At 44.7% G+C, this 27,135-nt stretch overlaps 2 protein-coding genes across 3 annotated transcripts; one reads left to right on the top strand and one right to left on the bottom strand.

The window, feature by feature from the left end:
- Nucleotides 1-329: 329 nt before the first annotated feature.
- On the bottom strand, nucleotides 330-2,297 carry LOC114695367 (basic proline-rich protein-like). The gene is made up of 2 exons (XM_028872693.1): nucleotides 2,245-2,297; nucleotides 330-2,151 (listed from the first exon to the last, which is right to left on the bottom strand). The coding sequence occupies exons 1-2, from the start codon at nucleotides 2,295-2,297 to the stop codon at nucleotides 330-332; spliced, it is 1,875 nt and encodes a 624-aa protein (XP_028728526.1).
- Skil (SKI like proto-oncogene) lies at nucleotides 1,230-27,135 on the top strand. 2 transcript variants are annotated; one of them, XM_028872603.2, is made up of 7 exons: nucleotides 1,230-1,440; nucleotides 3,009-4,727; nucleotides 18,824-18,921; nucleotides 21,427-21,521; nucleotides 24,756-24,985; nucleotides 25,209-25,433; nucleotides 26,475-27,135. In XM_028872603.2, the coding sequence occupies exons 2-7, from the start codon at nucleotides 3,639-3,641 to the stop codon at nucleotides 26,631-26,633; spliced, it is 1,896 nt and encodes a 631-aa protein (XP_028728436.1). In that variant the 5' UTR covers nucleotides 1,230-1,440; nucleotides 3,009-3,638; the 3' UTR covers nucleotides 26,634-27,135. The 2 variants fall into 2 exon arrangements, with proteins under 2 accessions (XP_028728436.1, XP_028728434.1); XM_028872601.2 differs by having other exon boundaries at nucleotides 21,427-21,659.

The raw sequence follows: 27,135 nt of genomic DNA, 5'->3' as shown, positions 1-27,135 counted from the left end.
CTGAGTTCCCCAAGTCTGCGCAGTGCTACTCACTGCGCTATTTCAGTTCCTGATCCTGCGGTGGGGTGGAGGAAAGGGGATTTCTTGGTGTTTCGAAATGTGACGGGCCAGCTCCACGGAGCTGAATATTCGAACTGACTCTCCCGGGGACGTCGGCTAGGAAGTCCCCCCACCCGCCCCCTGCCGCCCGCCCGCCCGCCCGCCCGGGGTGGCAGCCGAAAGCTCTAAAGTGGTTATCTTTCTCCACCTCCCCACGTCTCTGGAGGAAAAAGAAAAAGAAAAGAAACCCTGGAAACCCCAAACCAGAGCGCTCGGTGGATTAGAACGGGTCACTTAGGGGGGCGAGGGCAGGGGGGCCGCAGGGTCTGCCCCGGCGCTGCGGAAGCAGCGGCCTCCCCGGCGATGGCGGCCGGCCGAGGCCACCCCAGCGCGCCCAGGCGGGGCTCAGCGCCGGCAGCTGGCAGGGCGGCCGCGGCGGGAGGCCCCGCGGGGGCGAGGGGCCCCGCGCCGTCTGCGCGCCAGCCGGCCGGCCGGCGGGGGAGGAGGGGCGGCGCGGGGTCGCCGCCTCCGGGCGGGGGCGTCTGCGCGGCGGGCGGGCGGGCGGGCTCACCCCGGGGGGCGCGGCGGGGAGCCGCCCGCAGCCACCTCCGGGGCGGGGCCGGGCGGCCAGCTGCGGCCGCGGGGGTGGGGTGGGGGTGGTGGCCGAGGCTGACCTCGGGCGCGGCCAGCTGCCCGGGTCGCGCCCGGTGCAGCCCGCCGCGCCCTGCCCCCTCTCCCCGCTCGCCCTCCCTCCCCACCCCGCCCGCCCCCGGCCGCGCGGCGGCCCCAGCGGCCAGGGCGCCCCCGGGGCTGGCCCGTCTCCACACGGCGGCGGGCGTGGCGGGGCGGCCCCAGACAGCCGGCTGGGCGACTCGGGGAAGGAAGGAGGGCGGCGGGGGTGGGGCCCAGGGAACATCCTGTCTGCGCCGGGCACCGCAGACAGCGCCGTGCGCCAGCCGCCCAGACGGCGCGCCGGGCCAGCCGCGCGGGGCACGCGCGCGGCGGGGAGGGGAGCGGGGCGGGGGGGGAAGGAGGGGAGACGGGCGCGCGCGCGTGCGCGGCGGGGGCCGGAGGGGCGGGGGCGCGCGGCCCGGAGCGCGCAGCCCGCGAGCAGCCACAATAGGCCAGACGGCGCGCGCGCCCGAGGGCTGGCTGGCGCGGGGCCGCGCGGCGCCGCCGGCTTCGTCCCCTCCCCTCCCCCGCCCGCCGCCCTCGCTGTCCCCCGGGCGGCCGGAGACGGCGGCGGCGTCTGCGGGAAGCCGTGTCTCCGCAGTGACGTGGGCGGGCCGAGGCCGGGTGACGTCAGAGGCTGTGTGTAGCGATGTGTGTGGGGTTCGGAGCGGCGCCGGCACAGCGAAGGCGGCGGGCGAGCGGCGGCGGCGGCGGCGGCGGCGGGCACAGGTGCGGCCGCAGGTCGCGAGGGGACGCGAGGGGCGTGCGGCCGGCCTCTGGGGACGCCGAGGCGGCGGCGGCGGGGGTGATGGGGAGGCCACGGACCCCCGTGGAGCCTCCCGGGGCGCGGAGGGCCGGAGTGGGGCGTCCGGGGGTGCGTGGGTCCCGGGCGGGGTCGCGGGCACGGGGCGCGCGGCGGGGGTCCCACGGGGGTCCCGGCCTCGCGGGTCCCGGGACGGGTCGGCTGGCAGGGGACAGCAGCGCCGCACTTGACCCGAGCGGCCGGGACCCGAGCGACCTGGACGCCGGTCATCGCCGCCATCCCCCGGCCGTCTGCGCTCGGCGGGGATGCCCCGGGCTGGCCCCAGCTCCGAGCGGCCGGCGGCGCGGGCTCGCGGGCTTCCGGGCTGGGCGCCCGACCTGCCCGCGCCCCTCGGGGTGCCACGGCTCGGCGAAGGGGGTGGCGCAGCCCTGGGGCGCCGAGGTGGCCCCGGAGAACTTCCCGCGGACCGGCCGCGCGGGGGATTTCCACCGGCGGCCCCCGCAGCGGGGCGGTGTGGGGAGGGCACTCGGGGTGATCCCAGTCTCGGGTGGGGGTTGGGAGGACTCCTCCCTCGACTTCCCTCTGCCCCTCGCACCTCCTCCGACGTCCGGAGTCCCCCGCTCTCCTGTCCCCCCTCCTCCGGGTGAGGCTGGGTGGGCGTCCGCGTGGGCGCGGGGCTGCGGGGCGCCCCCGGTCTAGGTCATGCCTCCTGCCCTCTGCCTTGGCTCGCCTTGGCTGAGGTGAGGTGTCCCTGTAGTGGCGAAAGTCACCGTGCGGCGGCTAGATGGCTTTCGGCGGTAATCCTTTGGGTTGGCGTTAACATGAATCGCTGGGAGTTTAGAAGGCAAAGGTTTTTATTTATCGGCTTTTACTGGCTCTTCTCCCCGGAGGGAAGTGGAGGAAGACTCTTTTCCCTACTCTGCCTCCATTTGCATTCTTTGTGAGGTCTGTCTGCCTTGTGCTTTTTTGTCCCGGATTAGTCTTGCTCAAGGATGGAGATTTCCAGGCATGGAGTCTTAACAGCTTTTGGCTTCCATTAAGCAAATTCGCTAACCTTTTAAAGGGAAAGTTTAATTTTTTCCTTCGATTCAGAAAGATAGCTTATATTGACTAGATGAATTAATCCACTTGAGACTAACTTAGTTACATATGGTAGGTATATTAACATGTAGCTGCTTCTTTTGGAGAGCTGAAACTACACATTTTTTTTTTCTTTAGTGAGAGAAAATATTTTTTAATTAAAATGGCATAGTTGAGAAAGCCTCGTACTGAGTTTTGTTTATTTGTATTCTAAATTTGTACTCTTCCTCGTTTGGAGGGATGTTATTTAATGCTCCTGTTACCCCCTTCCTGGGTTGCTTCCTATGTAAATGAAGTTTCTTTGAGATAACTGGTGTTAGATTGAAAGAAGTCACTCAGCTGTTACCGTTGGTAAAGTGAACTGAGTTTAAGATTAAGAACTGGTTTTAAATTGACCCTTTGGCCTCGGGAGCAAATTCAGTTGTAACCTTCCCCACCCTTTTCTCTTTTCCAGGTCAATTAAAAGAAGAACTGGAATTCTTGAAGATAACTGGGCAGTTTTTTTTTAACTATAGAAGTGAGGTGAAGTGGAGGGTTAGACAAGTCTTCAGTTTGTTGACACAGCAGCAGACCACCATTTTTGGTGAAGCTACCCTCACCCCTTCTTTTTTGGTGTCCTTGGCAAAAAATTAAATGTTACACCATTGTAACTCATAGTCGGTGTGGTTTTAGGATAAGGTAATGGCATAAACTTCCATGTGCTCTGCCTAAAAGACAACACCACCAAACTCAACCATTACACTGAACGTTGGGCGTCTGAATTGAGAAATTAGCATTATTTTAATACAAATATCTGAAGAACCCAAGAAAACAAGATTGTCCTCAGAAGTCAGCTTATGATTAATATTCTTTATTATTAGAAGCAAAATGAGAAATTTTGTGGTATTTTCGGTTATATCCTAAGGTATAACTAAACCAAAACCAATTTGCACAGATCTGTTGAGTAAGGAAATTCATCTTCGGAAAGTAAACATTTTTTAAGGGAGTCATAAGTATTTGTATACATTGCCCCTTTCTCTTCAAATTAGCAACTGAGTGCAACATGCCAATTGCAGACTTAATTATTTAAAACACCAGTGTAGCCATGGAAAACCTACAGTCCAATTTCTCCTTAGTTCAGGGTTCCAGTAAAAAACTGAATGGAATGGAGGACGATGGCAGCCCTCCTGTGAAAAAAATGATGTCAGACATTCATGCCAATGGGAGAACGCTAACCAAGGTGAAGAAGGAACATTTGGACGACTGTGGAGACGAAGCCGTGGAGGCCGATGGAGAGCATGCTCAGCGAAACTGTGCTTCCATTCATGAGACTTTAAATTTAAACCCCAGTCTGAAACACACACTGGCACAATTCCATCTCAGTAGTCAGAGCTCTTTGGGTGGACCGGCAGCGTTTTCCGCTCGCTATTCCCAGGAAAGCATGTCACCGACTGTGTTCCTGCCTCTTCCGTCTCCTCAGGTTCTCCCCGGACCTCTTCTCATTCCTTCTGATAGCTCCACGGAGCTCACCCAGACTGTTTTGGAAGGGGAGTCTATTTCTTGTTTTCAAGTTGGAGGAGAAAAGAGACTCTGCTTGCCCCAAGTCTTGAATTCTGTCCTCCGAGAATTTTCACTCCAGCAAATAAACACAGTGTGTGATGAGCTATACATATATTGTTCAAGGTGTACTTCAGACCAGCTTCATATCTTAAAGGTCCTCGGAATACTTCCATTCAATGCCCCATCCTGTGGGCTGATCACATTGACTGACGCACAGAGACTCTGTAACGCTTTACTGCGGCCACGGACTTTTCCTCAAAATGGTAGCATACTTCCTGCTAAGACCTCTCTGGCTCAGTTGAGGGAAACCGGCAGTGCCTTTGAAGTGGAGCACGAATGCCTAGGCAAATGTCAGGGTCTCTTCGCACCTCAGTTCTATGTCCAGCCTGACGCTCCCTGTATCCAGTGTCTGGAGTGCTGTGGCATGTTTGCGCCCCAGACGTTCGTCATGCATTCTCACAGGTCCCCCGACAAGAGAACTTGCCACTGGGGCTTCGAGTCGGCCAAGTGGCATTGTTACCTTCATGTGAACCAAAAATACCTAGGGACGCCCGAAGAAAAGAAACTGAAGATAATTTTAGAAGAAATGAAGGAGAAGTTTAGCATGAGAAATGGAAAGAGAACCCAATCAAAGGCAAGTTCCTTTTTTTAGGTAGTGATTTTGAATAGTGGTAATGGTTTTGTGTCTGTTGCTTGGTATTATGAAGGTAATACTTCAGCTAAGTCATGTAACAACAGAAACCCGTGAGCTTCATGCTTGCGAAGTTTTAGCCATGATGTCTTTTTCTGTATATTTCCTCATCTGAGAGAACTAGAATCATTCCCATTTTACAGGTAAGAGAATGAGTCTCATGTGACTTTTTCTAAACTGGGAGGCATTGTGGCCCCTTTGGACAATCTCTTTCATACATCCGGCTTCTTGCTACGTCTGTTGCCTAGGACTCAAAATCGTTTGCACTTTGGTGTTCTGTTATCTCCATTTGCAAATGATACAGCTAGCTCAAAGTGGTCTGGTGGTAGGCTCAGAACTCTGCTATTCCAAGCTACACCAGTGACTTTTGATGTTTTTGTGCTTGGAGATTGAGGAGTGATCTGTACTCAAGTCAAATTAAGGCATTTAGCTGAGTAATTTGGTACTAGTAACCAGGGTTATGGTGTTTTTTGTTTGTTTGGTTTTGGTTTTTTGAGACAAAATTTCTCTGTGTAGCCCTGGCTGTCCTGGATCTCCTCCCTCTGTAGACCAGGCTGGCCTGGAACCCTCAGAGATCCTCCTGCCTCTGCCTCCTGAGTGCTGGGATTAAAGGTGTGCACCACCACCGCCTGGTTTAGGATTTTGTTTTTAATACAAAAGAAAGGAATGCTTTTGAAAAACTGTGGCACAGAAGCAGAATAAAGGTTATTTCAGATTAACGAAATATTACTATAACAAGCTATCGGCCAAGAGATTTATGTGTTACCCTTTCCACAGCATTGGCTGGCAGGCTAAGGTAACTAATAAGATTTGAATGCCTGGGTGAAAGACAAGGTTTGGAGTGGTAAGCTTTGATGTAACAATATCTTTTTCTGCTTGTTTTAAAATTCGTATGTAATATACCTAGTACTCTTTAAAATGTATCGAGCATTACTTTGGAGCTGTTTTTTTTTTTTTTTTTTTTTGGGTTTTTTCGAGACAGGGTTTCTCTGTGTAGCTTTGCGCTTTTCCTGGAACTCACTTGGTAGTCCAGGCTGGCCTTGAACTCACAGAGATCCGCCTGGCTCTGCCTCCGGAGTGCTGGGATTAAAGGCGTGCGCCACCACCGCCTGGCTTGGAGCTGTTTTTTATGTATAATTTTATTGAATTCTTGTGGCAGAAGATTGGCCACCTTTTAAGAACTTTAAAGTTTTCAACAATTTAGTTTTTTTTTCCCCCATTTGAAATACTACTTTCTATTTACAGAAGAAAGTTTATTAACTAACTCAAGGTTGTTCAAGGCAGAACTAGGTAGGCTTAAATTGTAATTTAATATTGGGTGTTCTGTGCTTGTGCTTTTGAGGGAACTAAAGTGTCTTCTAAGGCAGTGGTTTGCTCAACATGGAGAGAATTAAATTTAGACTTTTCCTTAGGGTACCTTGCTGCTTTCCCAAAAGTTATCTCTGAAATCTTGCTGGTGGGCACTAGATAAGTTTTATTCTTCAGACGCAGTGTTAACTGGTTTGGAGCAGGACTGACTTGATGCCATTACTTCAGAGTGTGAGACTCGCCTATATAGCTCTGTTTGTGCAGGGCTGCAGTTCCTGTCCAGGGATCTGCATTTGAAAGTGAAGGATGCTCCCTTTGGTGCTTCTGTCTCCCCAGCTAATTAGGCCACTACCCTTAACATGTCTGACGGTGGCCATAGTGTTTGCCAGGGACTCCTGCTCCGGTCTTCGCTACTCTTGACAAGCGTTCTTAGAAGTACCTGTTCTGTACTTGGGTGAAACCATCTGAGAAATACCGCTGCATTTGTTTTGAAAAGATAAAAAGCTTGAAACTGTCCTTCCCTTGGGGTACAGTAACACAGATACATTTCTATTTAGTTTTGGGAAGGTATGAGAGCTCCCCTCCTTCTTTTAGTTATTTTGTTTTCTTTTCTTTCTTTTTTTTTTTTTCAGAGTTTGCTGGAGGTTTTGTATCATGTTGTTACCACTTTTACGTGAATTGATGAAAGTTAGGGGAATTTAGGAAAATTCATCAAACCTTTTAGAAAAAAAATTGAGCTTTGTATTTAACACCTGCTTAAGCAGTTTTTAAAATGCTGTTACTGAACATTTGAAACTCTCCTCCTCTAGACATGGAGAGGTAGCTTTGAAGGATCTGTGAGGGAAGTGACCTGGACTCTTGTTCCTGTCAGATGTGGCTGGTGTGTAACTGAAGGGAGATCTGACTCCCAGGCTAGACAGTTCCCTGGAGCAGCAGAGGCTGCATTTGAAGAACAGTACTAGAGCTTAGCTTAGCACGTGCATTCCTCTTAAATTCTGGACTCCACGAAACTCAAGTACTTACATGGGAAAGTAGTAGGGTTGGAGAGCGTGTGTCAGCATTCAGGGAATTTTAGTTGTTGGTTGTCAGACAAACCAAATTGATGAGGAAGTGCATTTTAAAAAAAAAAATCAATGTCTCGAAAAAACCAAAAAAAAAAAAAAAATCAAGTCTTTCGTTTAACACAAAGACTGTGCTGAATATTTTAACCTTCTATATGAAGGAAATTATATTTAGTGAGACCAGTGTAATTTGATATGGTTTATGTGGTCAAAATACTGGTATGGGATTAAAATAAAAAGAAACCTAAAAATATAGGCACTTGTTGGAAATCTAGCAACTTATTTTAAAGGCCAGAAATATATTAGTAACAATCAACAAGCTACTTATTTGCATAACTATTTAATTTGCATAGTTAGCTATATTTAGATTCTAAGATAAAGTGGGATAAGGTTAAGTGTTCTTAGAGGAGAACTGAGTTTATTCTTTGTGGAAACTAAAATATTTTGGACCCTTTCTAAGGTTATCAGAAATATGCATGATAGGTCTGGGCTCATAGTTTGGTTGTAGAGAGCTTGCCTGACCTGCGCAAAGCCCTGGGTTTGAGCCCAGCTCTGCATCAGCCAGGGGTGGTGATGGCACCTGAGTCCCTGTGTTTGGGAAGTGGAAGTAGGAGTGTCATCCTTGGCTAGAGAGAGATTGAGGGCTGCATGAGACCTTGTCTCAAAAGAAAAAAAAGGGCATATAATTCCAATATGCTCCGGTTGCACTATAGAATAGGTATTTCCAGACTCTGATGATAGGGTTTTTTGGTGTGCTTTTTATTTTAAAAAAATGGTTGTTGTGTTTTAGAATGCGTAGCTAATATGCAAAATACTGTTTTCCTAATTCTTTTTCACCTCATAAGTCGGTATTCAGACAGATGAGAATCAGACCAACTGAGTTTCTGCTTTTAGAACAAGGCTAAGCAAGTACGCCATTGGCAGACAAACCTGAAGGGTGATGCTTAACACTATTTTCAAGCAGGTAAGAAGAGGTCATTTTTAGTTAGCTGATAACAGAATTGTAGGGATTCTTCACTGTAACACTGCACTGACCATCTCTAATTCACTAGTTAGAATGGTGTATGCCAGGCTGGAGTGAGAACACTGGTTGCTCTTATGGAGGACACAGCTTTGTTTCTCAGCACCCACATGGCAGCTCACAACCATATGTAACTCCAGTCCCAGGGGATCTAAAGCCCTCTTCTGGCCTTTGAAGGCAGCAGGCACATAAATATATTCAAACAAACACTCATACACATAACACATAAAAAAATTTTAAAAAGGGTGGTGTATGCCCTTGCAGTTTATTAAAATAAAGATTTCTAAGTCAGACTCATCTACTCTGAGCACAATAGTATAGTTTTACTTTATGCAACTAAGGGAATATTGGTGTTAGGTTATCTGTGATGCAGACAGATGTCCGAAGGATAAACAACTGGAAAGTCTTTTCTCCTGCTTGGTAGAGAACGTGCTAGCCCTGGGTTGAGCTACAGGTCCCCCTCTCCGAAAACAGCATCAACGTTTCACTCCTTTAGTTTTGCACTTTTGTTTCTTCGGTGATCACTGGAACATACTTCTCTCTTGCAGGGTGCTGGATGTTTAGGAAACATGTTTCTTGTTATAACCCTAATGATGGAAGCAATTTTTAAAAATATTTGGTATTCATTAATTTTTTGATCAAACCCAGGGCTTTGCCTTTGCTAGACGTGTGTTCTACCACTGGGGTAGGAAACTTTCCTAGCCCAAGGACTTTTTTCCCCAAGATGGGGTTTTTCTGTGTAGCCCTGGCTGTTCGGGAATTTGTTCTGTAGACCAGGCTGGCCTAGAACTCAGATCCGCCTGCCTCTGCCACCTGAGTGCTGGGATTAAAGGCGTGTGCCACTACCACCCAGCAGGATTTTTTTTTAAAATAATGGCTTAACCTTTGAAAATGTCTATAGTTTATATATACAACTTAGTATAACTCATCAAATAAGAGAATGAAGGTGAAAGCATTTTGGAAGTTGAAAGCCCTTTGGTATAGAAATATCAGATGGTATTGAATGATTACTGAAATATTAATATGTACATGGAAATTCCTCCCAAACATCTTCATTTACCAAACATGTGAAACAGGTCTGTCATAAGAAACAGAAAGATTTAAAAATTATATAGACTGATAGACTGCAACCCAAGCAAGTATGTGGATTTGTTCCTTGGAGATGGTGACCATTTCCAGGCTGGTTGAGATCACCTTGAGGTTTTGGACAATGGAGCCCAGCACAGACATGTTTGGATTGGTCAGTTTGTTTGGTACACCGTTTTCTTGGACAGTGAGTCTTGATAGGGAGTTTATAGTGATGAGTTTTCAGAGTTTATTTTAATAGTAGGCGTTCCCTGATTTTATCGTAAAGTTTTAGTATGCTTTGGGAATAGTACTTCCATGGTTTTAATAAAAATAGATAGGATGTATTAATTTTTTAACCTAAAATGGAAATGTTAGTGTTTTTTTAAAAAAAGGACATGCTAAAAAAAAGTTAGATATTGATTCTTTTTATTTTGAGTTCCTTTTCACTACAACTTTTCATCTGTGTACTTTTTCTCATGTGGGGCTCCAAGAGAGAAGTAAGCCCTGCAGAGATTGCCCAGAGAGCTGGCTTTCCCAGTTCTCCTGGGAAGAGTGAAGAGCGTACCATCTCAGTGTGCGGGAAAGGTTAGTTCACATTAGTTCACCTCATACAGTGAGTGGAGAAGGGCAGAAGGTGGGAGCGTGAAATCATTTTAGTAGGTCATTAGCATTTAAAAAGCCAACATAAAGTAGAAAAAAATAGAAAATTTGGGGTATTATACATAGTAAGGCCAATTTTCTTTTTGTATTCATAGTGAACAGTATTTGAAGGCTCAAATCAGACCATATTTTTAAATGCATGTGTGTTCAACTAAGAAAAATAAAGCTTTACATTTATTTTTAATTTTAAAAGAACAGGGACAAATGGAGTACTAATAATAAGAGGGTAGATGGAATGCAGTGATATTAATAATGGCAAATGTAAATGATCTAAACACCCCAGTTAATGGCCAGATTTACTAGATTGGCTAAAAGTACCACAATTATGTACTGCTGAAAAGAAAACCATTTCAGGGGCTAGAGGGATGACTCTGGTTAAGATCACTGGCTGCTATTTCAGAGGATCCAGGTTCAATTCCCAGCACTCACATGGTCATCACAACTGTCTGTAATCCCAATATCTGACGCCCTCACACAGACATACATGCAGGCATGACACCAATGCCCATAAAACAAACAAACAAATAAAAAAGCAGTTTCAGAGTCAGTGAAGTTAAAGTTGAAGCACTGAAAAAGATAGCACCTCTGAAGTCTTACGAAGAATTATTTTGGGTCTGGAGAGCTGGCTCAGGGGTTGGAACATTTACTCCTTTTGCGGGAGACCTAGGTTTGGTTTCCCACAGATGGTGATCTACAGCCAGTTCCAGAGGCTCCATCACCCCTTTGCCCTTCTGGTACCCATCCGTCCATGCAGAAAGAAAGCCTTAGATTCACACATGTTAAACATGTTGACAGATATTTCAATAAAATACGGTTATGGCATTGAGTTGCTGCTTTTCCTAGCTGGCTTCAGCTGCCAGGGTTGTCTGAAGGCGTCTGAATTGGGGGATTGCCTCAGTCAGTTTGGCCTGTGGCTTGTCTTTGGGGCATTTTCTTTATTGCTAATTGATGTAGGAGGCCCCCCTTGGGCAGATGTTCCTGGCTTGTGGAAGCAAGGAGGCTGAGCCAGCCAGCTTTCCTGCTTCCATTGTCTCTGCTGCGATTCCTGCCACAGTGTCCAGTGATGGACGTGAGTTGGAATCGAGAGTGACAAACCCCTTCTTTCATCCCCAGATTGCTCTTGGTCAGTGTTTTGTCACAGTGACAGAAAACAAATGAGAACTCTGCTTGACTGTCTGAGGATGTGGCTCAGTGCTGGATGCTTGACTGGTGTGGACAAGGCTCTGGGCTTTGATCCCAAGCACTTGGGGGAGGGGCAGCACGTTGATGTTTGGAGTTTCCTGTGTAAAGTTTATTTTCTTAATTTCTTTGTTAATTCCTTGACAAGTTTTTTTTTTTTTTTCTTTTTGGTTTTTCGAGACAGGGTTTCTGTGTAGTTTTGGTGCCTGTCCTAGGTCTCGTTCTGTAGACCAGGCTGGCCTCGAACTCACAGAGATTCACCTGCCTCTGCCTCCCGAGTGCTGGGATTAAAGGTGTGCACCACTGCTGCCCGGCTCTTGACAAGAGTTTTACCAGTTCAAGTTGCAAAGGAGAGCTGGGTTACTAACCACCCACATGAAGTTTAAGATGATGACTACATACTTATTATAGTAGTAGCCTTTGCTTTCCAGCTGGGCTTTGTCAAAAGCTGTGGAGAGTGTGCTCTTCAGTGTGAGCAGCAGGCACTCATGTCACTCCTAGATCCATGGGATCAGCCCTTGATAAGTTAATACAGGTGCTTAGCTCGGGGAGCTTCAGTCTTGCAATCAGGTTCATTCTCAAACAAGGGAGGCAGAAACCTAAGCCTGAAAGCTCCTGAGTCGCTATTTGCTACCTCGTAACACAGTTTTATTCCTGTTGTTGACAGGCTCATTCACTGCGTGCTGGCCACCCTGAGGGAACTGGATACCATCTGAGGGATTGGGTTTCTCTTAGTAAAAGTTGTTGGCAGCTCTTGGGCAGGAGGTGCTTTGTATACTTCTGAAATCATTTATCGACCACGTGAATGTCTTTGTTATGTAGAGTATAAAGACCCAGTGCCAGGGGTATCACTTCATACCAAGGAGGTGTTTCTTAAGCAGTAGTGTCTAGGTTATCTAGTAGTATTTTTGGTAAGGTTGCTGACCATTTATGTTGAACATATTACGTGATGATGTGCATTTAATGTGCATTGTATTTTATTTTTTATATAAGCATTCCATTAAGACCGTTAAACTTACCAGCTGGCGTACTGTCTTTGAACACAAGAATTTAAAAATGATTATTTATAGCATTTTTTAACCTTTATGTGTGTGGGTGTTTGTGTCTATACATCACTTGCATGCGTGCGTCTGCAGAAACCAGCAGAGGGTGTCAGACCCACTGAGACTGCAGTTACATATACTTTACTGTGTGGGTTCTGCACGAGAAGCCAGTTCTCTTAACCCCTAACCCATCTTTCCACCCCCCATTTGTAGCCTCCCACCTCCCGCCCCCAGACAGGGTTTCTCTGTGTAACAGCCTTGGCTGTTCTGGAACTTACTCTGTAGACCAGGCTGGCCTCGAACTCAGAGATCCACCTGCCTCACCTCTGGAGTGCTGGGATTAAAGGTGTGCAGCTGCCTGGCATATCGGTAGCATTTAAAAAAAACTGCTTTTAAAAGATTTGGGGGGGGGCAACAAGATGACAGAGGGTAAGGGCATTTGCCACTCGACCTGATGACCTGAGTTCAGTCTCAGGTTACACATGTAGAGAGAACTGTCTCCTGAAAATTGGCTTTTGAAAACACGCGCGAACACACACACTCACTCACATTCAACTCACACAAACACACTGTTGTATTTTAAATATGGCGTGGCAGCCCCTTGGCGGGTGGAGCCAAGGGGCATGGTGGGAAGTCACCCCCACCATGCAGATGGTGCTCAAAGTGAAGTTTTTATAAGGGGCAGAGGGAAGGGAGAAGACAGAGAACGGGCAGGGGCTGAGGAAAGAAGAGGAGGTACACACCACCTTGGGGAGGGAGGGAGGGAGGCAGGGAGGGGAGGGGCTTTTTCTCAAAGGAGACTTTACACAAGATGACATCAGGACGCTGGGCGGCCCTAGGTATTGCCTGCTTATTGGCCGGGTCCCCAAGGGGTGTGGATCTGAATGCTAACACATAGTTTCGCATTTTAAATGTAAAATCATTAAAAACTTTAAAAATGTCTTACTTTTGATTTTTATTGGGGGTTTGGAAGTCCCATGAACATTTTAAAGCATTGTCCCTCTTTTTAAAAAGCTAATCAGTGTTCGTCACTACAAATTAAAGAGTATAATATTAATCTGATGTTATAATTAAAATCGAGCATACCACTTAGAAGCCAAGTTTATTCTTGAATGTAAGTCTAATACTCATAAAGACTAAGTGCAGTTTGAATACAAATAGCTTTGAGCAGGTAGATGTGCTTTTGTATTTAAAGTGGTACCAAAAATTCTTTTTAAAAAATGAAGTCAGTTTCCCTAAATTATGTCATTGTGAAACTGTAAGCATGCGTCATTTGTTAGGCTATCTAATTATGCAAGGACTGTGTGAATAAAATATCAGAGTTAAAATGCAGAAGGTTAGGGAAACTTTGAAATTTTTTTCCGTTTTATTTATTAAAAATGAAATTACTGAATATTTTGGAATCCTTTAAATTTTGCTTTCATAGGTGTTATTTTGGTGTCTAGTAGAAAAAGAACCTTTGGGTTGAAATAATGTATTTGAAACTTTGCTTATGTGTGAAAGGGTGCCATCTGTTCATTTTGAGGTAGACGGTGGTGGGGAAGTTCAGTGGTGGAAGCATTTTAAAATAGAAAGACTGCCTTAAACTGCTAAATGATGTCCTTCTCTGTCTGCCAACTGTAGAGTGCACGTTGTTTTAATGTTTAAGTACAGAAAGGAGTGAATTGTCCCACGTTGAGTGGTAAGATAAAAGGCTCCCATTTTGATATCTAATTTGTATTAGATCAGGAGCATTATTGCTTTTCTGTTTAATTGTATTCTTTTTTCCGAAAACCTAATTTGTATGTTGACACAAATGTAGGCTTAGGAGAGAAAATCTGGCGTGTCTGTGAATGTTTCGTTTTGTAATGTGTGCTTAATTGTTTTTAACATGTAGTTAGGATAATTTGTTAGATGTGTTTATGGCTTACCACAGCATTTTAGGCAAAATTAACTTGCAGTACTTTATCACTGCTGGCATTGTGCATTTTCTTAGGATTTGTATTATTTCATTTGTACATCTGAGAAAATGCAGCCAAACATGTTCAGCTCCCCTTGTGCTTCCTGCAGGAGAAGGTGCCCGATGTGGCTGTCTTTGGAGTTGGTGGTCAGTAACCGTGTGCTACTTCCTCCTTTGTCCTGGCCTCCTCTCCTCTTTGCTGGTGCTGGAGTTGAACCCACAGCCTCACAGATGCTAGGCAGACAGATGCTCGGCCATGGAACCATTGCAGCTAGCTCTTTGCCACAATAACTGTACAGTGCTATCCTGAGTCACTGAGCTACCCCGTCATTCACAGTCACTCAGCAAATACTGCATGGTAGGCATGGTGCTAGGCATTGAAATACAAAAGCATAAATGTGCTTGACCTGAAGTTACTGTCCAGAATCTGGATAGCCACTTACTAGGGTGAAATTGGGACTTAGACACTGGCTAGAGACAATACCAGATAATCATTAAAGGGAGTATTCTAGTTAGCTTCAGTTGTCTGCTTGATGCACTTCAAGTTATCTGAGGGACCCTCACTTGGGGCATTGTCCAGATCAGATTGGCTTGTGTGTGACTTACCTGTGGGGCATTTCCTTGACGGCTAATTGATGTAAAAGGTCTCACCCCACTGTAGGCAGTGTCAGCCATAGGCAGGAGATCTTGTGCTGTATAAGAAAGTGAGCTGAGCAGAGGTCAGGGAGCAAGACAGTAAACAGCCTCCTTCTGTGGGTGTCTGCTTCAGTCCTGCCTCAAGTTCTTGTCCTGACCTCCCATAGTGATGGACTACTAACTGCAAGTGTGAGCCAAATAAATCCTTTCCCCAAATTGCTTTTAGTCATGGGATTTAGCAGAGCAGCAGAAAGCGGTCTAGGACATGGGATTTGCTCAGAACCTGTGTGACTCTGTTGGTAGATTGATGTGAGGATAGGAAATAAAGAATAGAAATTGAGAATGAATGTTTATAAATAAACAAATGCAGCTACTTAAGGTGATGTTTCAGAATTAGAGAAATTGCTGAAATAAAGGCATCACCAGGCACGGTGGCTCAAGCCTTTAATCCTAGTACTTGGGAAGCAAAGGCAATTAGATCTCAGAGTTCAAGGCCAGCCTAGTCTATCTGCATAATGAGACACTGTCTCAAAAATAAAATTGAATAAAATTATCACACAAGTCAAAGTAGAGTTTTGAAATGAACTTAATACTTAAAGTTGTCAGATTCCAAGTCAGAGTTTTTGAAAAACTTTTGCAAGCTATTCTGAAGATTTCAGATTCCAGTATCTGTACTAGGAAACCCTTTTCAATATGTGGTTCACTTGAGTGATTTGAACTTTCAAAAGTCAGTCTGAAAATGGTTTAGTGGGCAGCATATCTAGAATTGTTTAATATATCAGACCAATTAAAGAGATTTTTTAAAGTGAGTTTAACCAAACCATTTAATTTAATTCACGCTGTCTTAGATTCCCATGGTTTGTTAATTTACTGATGCTATCAGCACCTCTTATCAATTGGAGCTGGAATGCCAAGTGTTTTGTCTGTTAAGCTGCTCTTTTAAGAATCACAATTTAAAAAAATATAAAAATTTTGGAAATAAATGTGCCATTTGGTTCTTTTTAACTTTTATTATTGTTATTTTTTTTAAGATGGGTTCTCACTATATAGACCAGGCTGGCCTCGAACTCACAGAGCTCTACCTGCCTCTGCCTCCAAAGTGTTTTTTTGGAGGTATGTGCAGCCACACCCATTTTAAACTCCCCCCCCCCCCCAGGGATTCTCTGTGTAGTTTTGGTGCCTGTCCTGAATCTTGCTTTGTAGACCAGGCTGGCCTTGGACTCACAGAGATCCGCCTGGCTCTGCCTCCCGAGTGCTGGGATTAAAGGCTTGCGCAACCCCCCCCCCTTTTTAACTTTTAAGGTTTATTTTTTTCTGCGTATGAATATTTTGTTTGGATGTATAGATGTAAGTGCACTACATATGTGCTTGGAACCCTTGGAGATCAGAAGAGGGTGCTGGATCCCCCAGAACTAGAGTCACAGATGGTTGTGAGCCTCTCTTTGGGTGTCGGGGTGAACCTAGGTTGTCTGCAAGAGCATCCAGTGCTCTAAAAGCTGAGCCACGCTTCAGATCCCTAAAAATGTAAACATTTAAGATGAATGAAAGTGTTTCAAAAAGTTCAGATCTAAGTAATATACAGAATATAATTTGATGATGTCATCTGAATTCAAGACTTAAGTACCAGTTAACCATAGTAAGTTAAAGTACTATGTGAGTCATACACAATCGAACTGTAGTGAATGACTTGTCCTGATCTATGCTAACACCCTCAGATTGTCTTGCTCTATAGCAATTTTCATGTTTATATTTTGTAATTTTCTTTTCTCTCAGGTTGTCAGCTGTTTGTGGACATTTCTCATTTAGTATTTGTTGCCAGAAGTCAGTTCTCCTAATCTGCTGTAGGCTGAGAAACTGCAAACAATTGATTGGTTTACTTTGTAAATAAGTGGTTGAGCCTGCCCAGATCCTGAATTATACATCAGAATTGTGATGTTTATTTGAATCTTATGACCATTTTACCAGCTTTGTAAAGTTTTCAGAAAAAAAAATAGTCTATTTACATAGAAATCTTCAATAGATAACCAACTCTTAAACCCCTTTAAAGTATTCTTTTCTTGTGATGGCTCAACAGTTAATTGGTTGCTCTTCTAGAGGACCTGGGTTTGATTCCCTCCACCCACAAGGTGGCTGTAACCATCTGTAACTCTAGTTCCGGGGCATCTCAAGCTGTCTTCTAGCTTCCACAGATAATGTATGCACATGATTCACAGACATACATGCAAGCAAAATATTTATACACATGTAAAAAAATAAAGATTGATTTATAAATATTCTTTACCCCTATAATTTTGTACTTATTTGTATTTTAAATTCCTCATCCAATAATTGTTAGAAAACATACAGATCTCTCAGCAATACAAATGACCATGTTTTCATTTTTTACTTTCCTGAATTTTTTTTTTGGTTTTTCGAGACAAGGTTTCTCTGTAGCTTTTGCCCCTTTCCTGGAACTCTCTCTGTAGCCTAGGCTGGCCTCGAACTCACAGAGATCCACCTGCCTCTGCCTCCTGAGTGCTGGGATTAAAGGCGTGCGCTACCACTGCCCGGCTACTTTCCTGAATTTTAAAAATAGTGTTTATTTATTTGGGGGAGATCATGTACCATGTCATATGTGTGGGGTCACTTCTCTTCTTCCACTGTATGGGTTCCAGAGGTTGAACTCCGCATCTCAGGCTTAGTGCCAAGTGTCTCTTAACACACTGAGCCACCTCACCCAGCCTTGCTTTTTGTTTTTCGTTTTCAAAAACTTTTTTATTGGTATTAAAGTCATTTCTGATTGTGAAGTTGTGTAAAGAATGTTTATTCTAGGAATTAGTCCTTCTGGTTTTGGCTTTTTTTGTTTTGGTCACTGGGCTGCTTGCTTGTCTGGTCTCTCCAGAGTTTCTTCATTTACATTTGTTTTCTCCATTAATAAGATGTCTTCCACTCCAGCCCCCAAGACCGTTCAGAGTTGATTTGACTTTTAATAAGAACTGCATATCTTTCCATTGTGTTCTTTCCTAACCTAAAATACTGGGACATATTACCAGCTTCCCCAACTCTTAGTGTTGGTGATCATCCCTTGGGTGAGGGACTTTTTTATGTGTGGTTCTGGAAATTGAACTCAGAGTCTCATGTATGCCAGGCAAGTCCTCTCCACCGAGCTACAGCCACGGTCCTGTGGTTTCACTGTGAGCTTCTCCATGGACTTCTGAGTTGGAGATGGGGTCAGAGCCTCTCAGGCAAGAGTTGAGAAAAGCCTCCAGCTGTCCTTTTAGGCTGGCCTTCCTTTAACTCACTTTCTTGGATCTGTCAACATCCTGTCTGGCATCTGCCTCAGTCTGGCACCTTTCAGCTCCTCTTTCCCTTTTCTGTAAGGGACCCTTGCTTTCTGTTCTCCCACAAGAGCAGGGTAATGACTAATGGAATAGGTGAGGAGGGTAAAGTATAAAGCAAGCCAAAATAAGGAAGATGCTGGAACCATAGATAATCCATTCTTTTAAAGTTGTTTTGAAAGTGTGAGTGGGGATAATGGTCATTCTTAATGGAGGGGGACATTTATTAGAATTAAGCAGAGTGTGTAACATTTTCAGCCAGTAATATTTATGAAATCACTGGTTATTATCCCCGTTTCTTTATTTATAGGTGCTTTTAAAAAGCTTTTAATATGAGGAATACGGTTTACTGATTCTTATTAGCAAGCACAGTAGTTTTAGATTGATTGGCCAGAGTACTTGCTGCTGTAGACTAGTGTCTAGTTAAGATTCTGGAAAGTGCTGTGCAAGAGTGAGAGTGGTGTGTGTTTTCAGGGTCCTGTTCTGTTGTCTGAAATCGATTCCCCAAGTATGAAATGGTTTCTGTCAAGCCATGTCATTTGAATGTGCATATTAAAATTTGGGACCAGGTAGTGATGATCGCTGAGCTTTAAGGATGAGACATAGCCCTGTGGTAGAGCACTTAGTAGATATGTCTTTAAAATATGACACTTGGTCTATGGCCCTGCCAAGTGGGCATAAGATTAGCTTCAGGGGATGGCTGTGAAGCCCAGTGGTTGGCATGTTTTCTGTCGTGGCCAGGGCCACACTAGACAAAGAGAAATCATCTTTCCCCTCAGTAACTTTCCTTTCTATGTACTCCTACAGACAGATACACCATCAGGAATGGAATTGCCATCCTGGTACCCGGTTATAAAACAGGAAGGTGACCATGTATCTCAGACACATTCGTTTTTACACCCCAGGTAAGTGAGTTTTCATTTGTTTGCTTCTTTGAGATTCATTTTTTAACAGCTATCTGTTAGGTACGATTCTGGAGATTAAAACTTAAATCACTTACCTTTAGATTTCCTTATTAATTAATGACCTTTGAAGATTCAGAATTGTTTTAGATAAGTACATTAGGATTGAACACACTTTTTGCTTGTTTTTAGTCATAGGGAACTTTAGATATTTTATTAGAAAAAAATCAAAGAGTCTAAAATGAAATGAACTATAAATTGTATTGAATATTTGCAATAATCTTTATTAAGTGTTTGTTTTTCTAGAAATATAAAATTTCTACTTTGAATCAATTTCTTTTATTTACCTTTAAGAAGTAAACTGACTCAAGAGTGTGTTACTTTGTTTTTTTGTTTGGAATAGGTTCTCATTAGATAGCCCTGGCTGTCCTCCTTAGGTAGTTCAGGCTGGCCTTGAACTCATGGAAGTCTACCTGCCTCTGCCTCCTGAGTGTTGAGATTAGAGGTGTTCATCCCTGCACCTGGCCATACTTTGATAATTTTAAAAACAAATGGTTTTGAAACTTGGGAGATTTTATAATAACCACATCCTTAACTATCCAGGGTTTATATTTCAATAAAAGTGTATCCCAGCTGTTAGTCTTAGCTTTATAATTCACACATGCACACAGTTACCATCATAGAGTTTCCATACAGTCTTCAGGGTACTGTAAAACCCTTGAGAGGGTCTGTGTGTTTAACTGGAAAGCAGAATACTGAGTACTCAGAAGCAGAGATAAAGAGTGGTAATGTAGGTATCCTGCACAAAGAAAGGGAGATGTCAAAGGAGATTGAAGTGCAGGCCAGGGTTAGTTAAATGGCCATATCTTTTCATGGAAGGTTACTTAGGTTATAGATTAAACTATGTGAATATCTCAGATTTATTATGTAGGGCTTGCAGATGACCTACTGAATAATTTTATGTTAACTTTGAGAAAGGTCAGTACTTTCAGCTTTAATTTTGTGTAGTTTAACATTGCTGTTTTATTAAGAATGTTAAAAGATTGCTCTGGATTTTGTACTGGCTGGTTTTGTGTCAACTTGACACAAGCTAGAGTCATCAGATAGGAAGAAGCCTCAGTTGAGGAAATGCCGCCATGAGATTCAGCTGTAAGGCAGGCATTTTCTTAATTAGTGATTGATGGGGGAGGGCCCAGCCCATGGTGGGTGGTGCCATCCCTGGGCTGGTGGTCCTGGGATCTATAAGAACACAGGCTCAGCAAGCCACGAGGAGCAAGCCAGTTAGCAGCTCCCCTCTATGGCCTGTGCATCAGCTGCTGCAGGTTCCTGTCTTGATTTCCTTTAGCCAAATAGACCCTTTCCTCCCCAACTTGCTTTTGATTGTGGTGTGTTATTGCAGTAATAGAAACCCTAACTTAGACAGGTTTTCATGGAAGCATTGCCTGGTAGCTGGGCAATAGTTCAAGAATGTCTTCTCTCTCTGAGGCATGTAAGAAGGTCCCTGGGATTACCTCATTGATTCAGCCTCACTGTCAAACACTGCTTACCTGTGGGTAAGCAAATAGGTGCCCAGGGTAGCCTACATCCTCCTCACTCTCAGCAGCAAGCCTCACTGAAGCGGAGCTGTTGAGATGCTCCATGAAGAACTTCATGCCTATAGTTATTTGTGTTTTGAGACAGGATCTCCCTGTACAGCCTGGGGAAGCATGTCTGGGAATCTTTATGTTGCCCAGGCTAACTTGAACTCATGGCAGCCCTCCTGTTTTAGCTCCCAGGTCTTGGGATTATAAATGTGAGGGACCATAGCTGGTGTTTCATGGTTTCAGTTCTGAAGTGCTTTTGAGGGAAGAGGAAGAGACTCACTTTTTTTTTTCTTCAGTATCTTTTAGTATTTTGAAATTACTCTTAAAATAACAAAAATCCCTCAGAATTTTGCTGTCCTTAATTTAAGTGCTTGTAGCTAGAGTTTTCCTGCGTTGCCCACAGTCAGGACAAATCTCTTGTCACCCGCCAGTCCCACAGCTGCTCAGACCCAACCAAGTAAACACAGAGACTTATCTTGCTTACAAACTGTATGGCTGAGGCAGGCTTCTTGCTAACTGTTCTTATAGCTTAAATTAATCCATTTCCATAAATCTATACCTTGCCACGCAGCTCGTGGCTTACCGGTGTCTTCACATGCAGCTTGTCATGGTGGTGGCTGGCAGTGACTCCTCAGCCTTCCTGTTCTTTCTTTTCTCCTCTCTGTTAGTCCCGCCTATAATTCCTGCCTAGCCACTGGCCAATCAGTGTTTTATTTATTGACCAATCGGAGCAATTTGACATACAGACCATCCCACAGCAAGTGCTGACTTTTTTTTCTAAGAAATCTTTTCTGTGACCTCCAGTCTTTGTATTTTTACATTGATTGTTTAGTAGCATAGAATTGGGTTTATAGAAAGATGCCACATCTTAATTTATGCTTAAGCATAATATGTAATGTGTGTTTTGTTTTGCCTCTGTTTTCAGCTACTACTTGTACATGTGTGATAAAGTGGTTGCACCGAATGTCTCACTCACATCTGCTGCATCCCAGTCTAAAGAGGTTACCAAGACAGAGACAAGTAAGTTCATCTCCAAACAGTCAGAAAAGACTCATGGTAGTAGTAAACATCAAAAAACAGTGTCTTACCCAGACGTCTCACTTGAGGAACAGGAGAAAATGGATTTGAAAACAAGTAGAGACTTATACACTCGTTTAGGTAAGTATTTAGAAGTTCTATCTTTAAAATCAGCTAGTTAAAAACACATTTAATCAGTATTTTAAAAGCCTTTTCTATTTAAGGTACCTCCCCTCCCCCATATAATCACAGCTTTTACTTTAAAACAGTTCTAACTTGGAAAATTCAGGGTGATTTCTTTACACGTCAGTGGTGAGCTTTCTAGAGTGACGGCAGCCTGTGGAGGCTGAGGAAAGGAAGTGCATGGCTTCAGTGCAGATGCCTGTCACTTGCTCCGTGCTCTTGTTGGTAGAATTCTTCAGCAGTTCCTTGTCTTGTTTTCCGACTTTGTGTGAACTGAGATGCCGTTTACCTGATGTTAAGTATTTGACATTGAACTCGTGGTTCAAGAGATGCAGACTGGAGCTGCTGACACAGTAAAGCAAGGCAGACGGACGGCAGTGGTGCAGGTGCTGGCTGGAATCGCAGAGCAAGCCTGTGTGTGTCTGTGCCTTTAAAAATGCCGTGGGCACCGGAGAGCTGTGCACTGGCTGCTGTGGTTCCGCTGAGCCCGCTGCTTTGCTCAGGGCCTTGCAGGGGAAAGTCCTCAGCCTCCGGTATTCGAGCTTTTTATGCTGTGACTCCGTTTCCTCTGAATTGAACTGGTGGTAATAATTCACGTGTCATTACATTTGCATTGTTTGCTTTCCTGTTTATTAGATGGCTCAGCAATTAAGAGCACTTGTTGCTCTAAGTGAACACCTGGGTTTGATTCTCAACACCAACATGGTGGCTCACAACTTACCTGTAACTCTAGTTCTAGGGGGTTTAATCTCTGCTACAGGAGCCATACATATATACACATGATATACAGACATACGTGCAGGCAAAACACAACGTGCATATAAAAACTAAATCTGAAAAAAACGTGAGGTGCCTTTGACATACCATAGACCTTAAAAGTGTGTGACTTATCTGTCTTAAGTATAATAATATGGAATGCGTCACAACTGTTTGATCCCAGAGAATTTTCATGGCCCCCACATGAGCCCCTGGCACCCTCTGGCAGTCACCCCATTCTCCTTTCCCTTTGGCTCCTTATGTGGTCTAGTGGATGTGCTTATTCTGGACATTTTAGATCAAAAGAGGTTGCAATTTTACACAGTTCAGTTTGTTTAATTTGCCTTCTTATCTCAGGTGTCATACCTAAGAAACATTGTCTAGTCCAAGGCCTGGAAGATTTATACTTAATGTTTTCAGCTCTTACAGTTAATTCCTTGATCTAATATTTAGGTCATTTTGAGTTAATAGTTATACTGTTTTGGTGGGGGCAGGGGAGGTTTGAAACAGGATTTCTCTGTTGTGGAACTCACTCTGTAGCCCAGGCTGGCCTTGAACTCACAGAGATCTGCCTGCCTCTGGCTCCCAAGTGCTGGGATTAAAGGCGTGCGCCACCACCGCCTGACCTTGAATTAATATTTATATACAGTGGGGAGTCCTATTTCTTTTTTGTTTGTTTCTTTACATGTTAGTATTGCTGTTCATTTGTCGAAAAGATTGTTCTTTCCTGATTGAATTGTCTTGGAACAATAGTAATGGCAATTGATAAAAGTATGGGTTTATTTCTGGACTCTTGAGTTCTGGAGAATTGAGTTTTTGAAACAAGATCCTCATTGGTAGCCCAGCCTGGTCTTGAGCTTGTGACCAACATCAACCTCCTGTGTGTTTGGATCACAGGTGTATGTCACCTAATTCCTGGCTTGGATTCTGAATTTTTTCGTTATCTTTTTAACTTACCACACAGAATTCTAGGCTCCATTATATTTTCATACATCCATGTCATTATACTCTGCACTAACCATAGGGAATGCTTCACAGGTTTGCATGTCATCCCTGCTCAGAGGCCATGTCTAATTCCGAATCCTTCTACTTTCAGCATGTATGCATGCTGTTGAAGTGAGCACTTGGACTCTGAGTTCCTTTTTGCTGATTTAATGTTTAGTCTTATGTCAGCACCAGAGTTGTGATTGTATATGTGTGTACAGTGTGTCTTGTGTACATGTACACGTATACATTGTGTGTGGAGGCATTTGGAGGTTAGAGGACTACTTTGTGAGTGGGTCTTCACCTCCCACCTTGAGACGCCCTTGAGGTTTGTCTCTTGGAGCTTCTGGGACCCCTCTGCATCTGCCTTTTTCCTTAGAAAGGCTGTGGTTACAAAAGTGTGCCCCTGCACATGGCTGTACGAGGGTGCTGGGGCCTCAAACTCAGGTGTTCACACTTAGGTGGCAAGCACTGGGCCAGCCACACATTGTGATCTCTGTAGCTTGTAGGAAGAGTTGAGGCTGGGGCTTATAAGCCCTCCAAGTTGATTACTGTTTTTCTAGATTGTTTGAGCAAACCTTGAATTTCTCACATTTCAGTATGAATCTTAGAATGAGCTAGTTGGTTTCTGTAGATGTATCCAACCGTTTTATTAAATAAGAAACACAGAAACAATGTAAAAGAGAAAGCTGAGAGGTCAGAGCTCAGAGCTAAAAAATCTCACCCTTCCTCCTGCGGTGTCCCAGCTTCCAGAAAGAGAGCTATATCCTGTCTGTTCATCTTTTTATAGTATTTTGTTCTGCCTTCTCATTGGTTGTAAACCCAAACACGTGACTGCCTCGTCACTGTCTGAATGTACAGCCCCCCAGGTCTTAAAGGCATATGTCTCCAATGCTGGCTGTATCCCTGAACACACAGAGATCTATGGGATTAAAGGCGTGCGCCACCACCGCCACATTCTTGCTATGGCTCTAATAGCTCTGACCCCCGGGCAACTTTATTTATTAACATACAATCAACATCACATTTCAGTACAATTAGATTACCACCTCAGGTTTCTGCGAAAACAGGCGCTGGGGTTGTGATGTGGATTGCACTGAGCAGGTTAAGTCTGTAGTCCGTGAACGTGGGCTTCTGTCTTCGTGTGCCAGCCTCTCGGTGACTGTCTGCAGTGGCACCACCTTTGTTAATCCCTTCCTTGAGTGTTGCATTGCTTCTGAATTGATTAATAAGTGAATCACTTAGGGGTTGTTCCGGTGACTTTTTACCATTGGTAGTAACCCTTTTTTCTTCTTCTTCTGTTTCTTTCCAAAGATCCACTGATCTCAAATAGCTCTATGAGTAAAAAGAAATCTGAGTCTCCTGTTTGCGGCTTAGTGAGAGACGTCAGCAAGCGTGCTGCTGAAGCTGTCTCTCCGTTTCCGGTCAGAGATGGTACTTGTGAGGACGACAAGGGGAAGATCATGGAAGAAGTGATGAGAACCTATGTAACACAGCAGGAGAAGCTGAATTCGATTCTGCAGAAGAAGCAGCAGCTTCAGATGGTAGGTTGCCTTAAGAAATAGTCATTGTTAGAATAGCTTTTCATGATAACAGAGTCAGAAGGAGATACCGCAGTGGACTCGGTGGTTCGGTTTTATACTAAGAAGCAGTTCTTGACGTCAGTCATTTCTATATACACATGCTACCATAGCTGAGCTTTAAATGCCTTGTGACTTACTTTTTCCTAAGGGGATGGAAATAAAGAACTGTGGCTCTATGTTACAGGAAGTGGACATGTTGAGCAGCTCAAAGGCAATGAAGGAGCTTACTGAAGAGCAGCAGAGTCTCCAGAAAGAACTTGAGTCTCTGCAGAATGAGCATGCTCAGCGGATGGAGGAATTCTACACTGAACAGAGAGACTTAGAGAAGAAGCTGGAGCAGGTGATGAAGCAGAAATGCACCTGTGACTCAAACTTAGAGAAAGACAAGGAGGCTGAGTACGCCGCACAGGTGAGAGGGGGCGGGCCGGTCTGCTAGCGTGGCGGTCTGGATAGCGTGGCGGTCTGCGAGCGTGGCCGGTCTGTTAGTGTGGCTGGTCCGTTAGCCTGGCTAGCGTGGTGGTCTGCGAGCATGGCGGTCTGCTAGCATGGCCGGTCTGTTAGCGTGGCTAGCGTGGCCGGTCTGTTAGCGTGGCCGGTCTGTTAGCGTGGCTAGCGTGGCAATCTGCTAGCATGGCAGGTGTGGATGCTTGCTGCCAAGGAATTCCTTTTGCCCAGCCAGCTGGCCTTCAGAAGGGAAAACTGGTTTAAGCGCAGCTGTATATCTCCACTAAGATAGTTCTGTTTCTCTCTCCCACCCTCCATTCCTCCCTACCTCCTCCTCTTTCTCTCTCTCCCCTCCCCTTTTTTGGTGGGGCTATGGGGAGAGGGTATCAATTTGTAGTATTGCCTCTAATTCACAGAAATCTGCCTGCCTCCCAAATGCTGGCATTTAAGATGTGCACCACCACACCTGCCTCCAATAAGATTTTTTAACCTTTATTATTTTCAGTTTTAATTGGGATTCTGTAATTTGGTTATCTCAGTTACTAATGTCTAGTACTCTCTGTATAAAGTTTTGCATCTTTTTGGGCTAGGGATATGGATGAGTATTAAACACCTGCTTAACATGCAGGGTTCAATCTCTAGCACCACGTAAATGAATACATAAATAGAATATAGTTTTTGTTATTTTGCTATAGTAAGATGAGCTTTTATTCCATTTAGCAAGCATGAGTAACTTTGTCACTACAATCACGAATATGAAGATGAGCTGTGGAGAGTGTCGGGCGACGCCGGAAGCCTCTGTGAGAGTGCTGCACACGCATTCCTCTTGACACTCCCATCCCTACGGTTCCCTAGCGTGTCGGTGTCAGAAGTGCTAGGTGTCCCGAGGTTGCATGAAAACAGTTCATTTTGTAAAGAGCAAAGACAGTTTGTTTTGTAACTATGGTAAGATGATGAAATGGGAAATCCAAAGTGATGGAAAACTAACCGTCTTTAAATCCTCCAGTTGGCAGAACTGAGGCAGAGACTAGACCATGCTGAAGCGGACCGGCAAGAGCTCCAGGATGAACTGAGACAGGAGCGGGAGGCGAGGCAGAAGTTAGAGCTGATGATAAAGGAGCTGAAGGCGCAGATGGTGAAGTCAGCAAAGACCACCAAGGAGTAGGAGCCGGAGGAGAGACGCCTCTGCGTTGGTGACAGGGCTTTGTGTCTGTCGCTTGCTTTGGACATTGAATTCTGTCGTCTTACTTTATCTGCATGAAGATAACTAGATACTCTGTTCATTTGTAGGGCAGCAAAGTGAAGAGATTCTCTATTAGTACATAATTTTTCCGTTTTCCAAATGAATGAAATGTATGCTTCTTTGTTCTTTTCCAGTCAGCTTGATAATGATAGCCTGTGTAATTCCAGCTGTAGACGGTCTGCCTGTCTTTCTAAGGCAAGCCTAACAGTTACATGCTTTTCAGAGCTGCGAATGTGGTGGAAAATAGCTGTGTCAATTCTGTTACGCTTATTTCGGGCTCGATTTTTAGATACGGTGGTAATGTTTATTCAACTCTGTATCTTCCTTCTCATTACAGAATATCTTATTACAGAATCTTTTTTTTTTTTTTAAGTTTTTTAAGATAGGGTTTCTCTGTGTAGTACTGGCTGTCCTGGAATTCACT

The sequence above is a fragment of the Peromyscus leucopus genome, chromosome 6 (genome assembly GCF_004664715.2).
Source record: "Peromyscus leucopus breed LL Stock chromosome 6, UCI_PerLeu_2.1, whole genome shotgun sequence".
Lineage (NCBI taxonomy): Eukaryota > Metazoa > Chordata > Mammalia > Rodentia > Cricetidae > Peromyscus > Peromyscus leucopus.
This window is presented reverse-complemented; position numbering and strand designations above follow the sequence as displayed.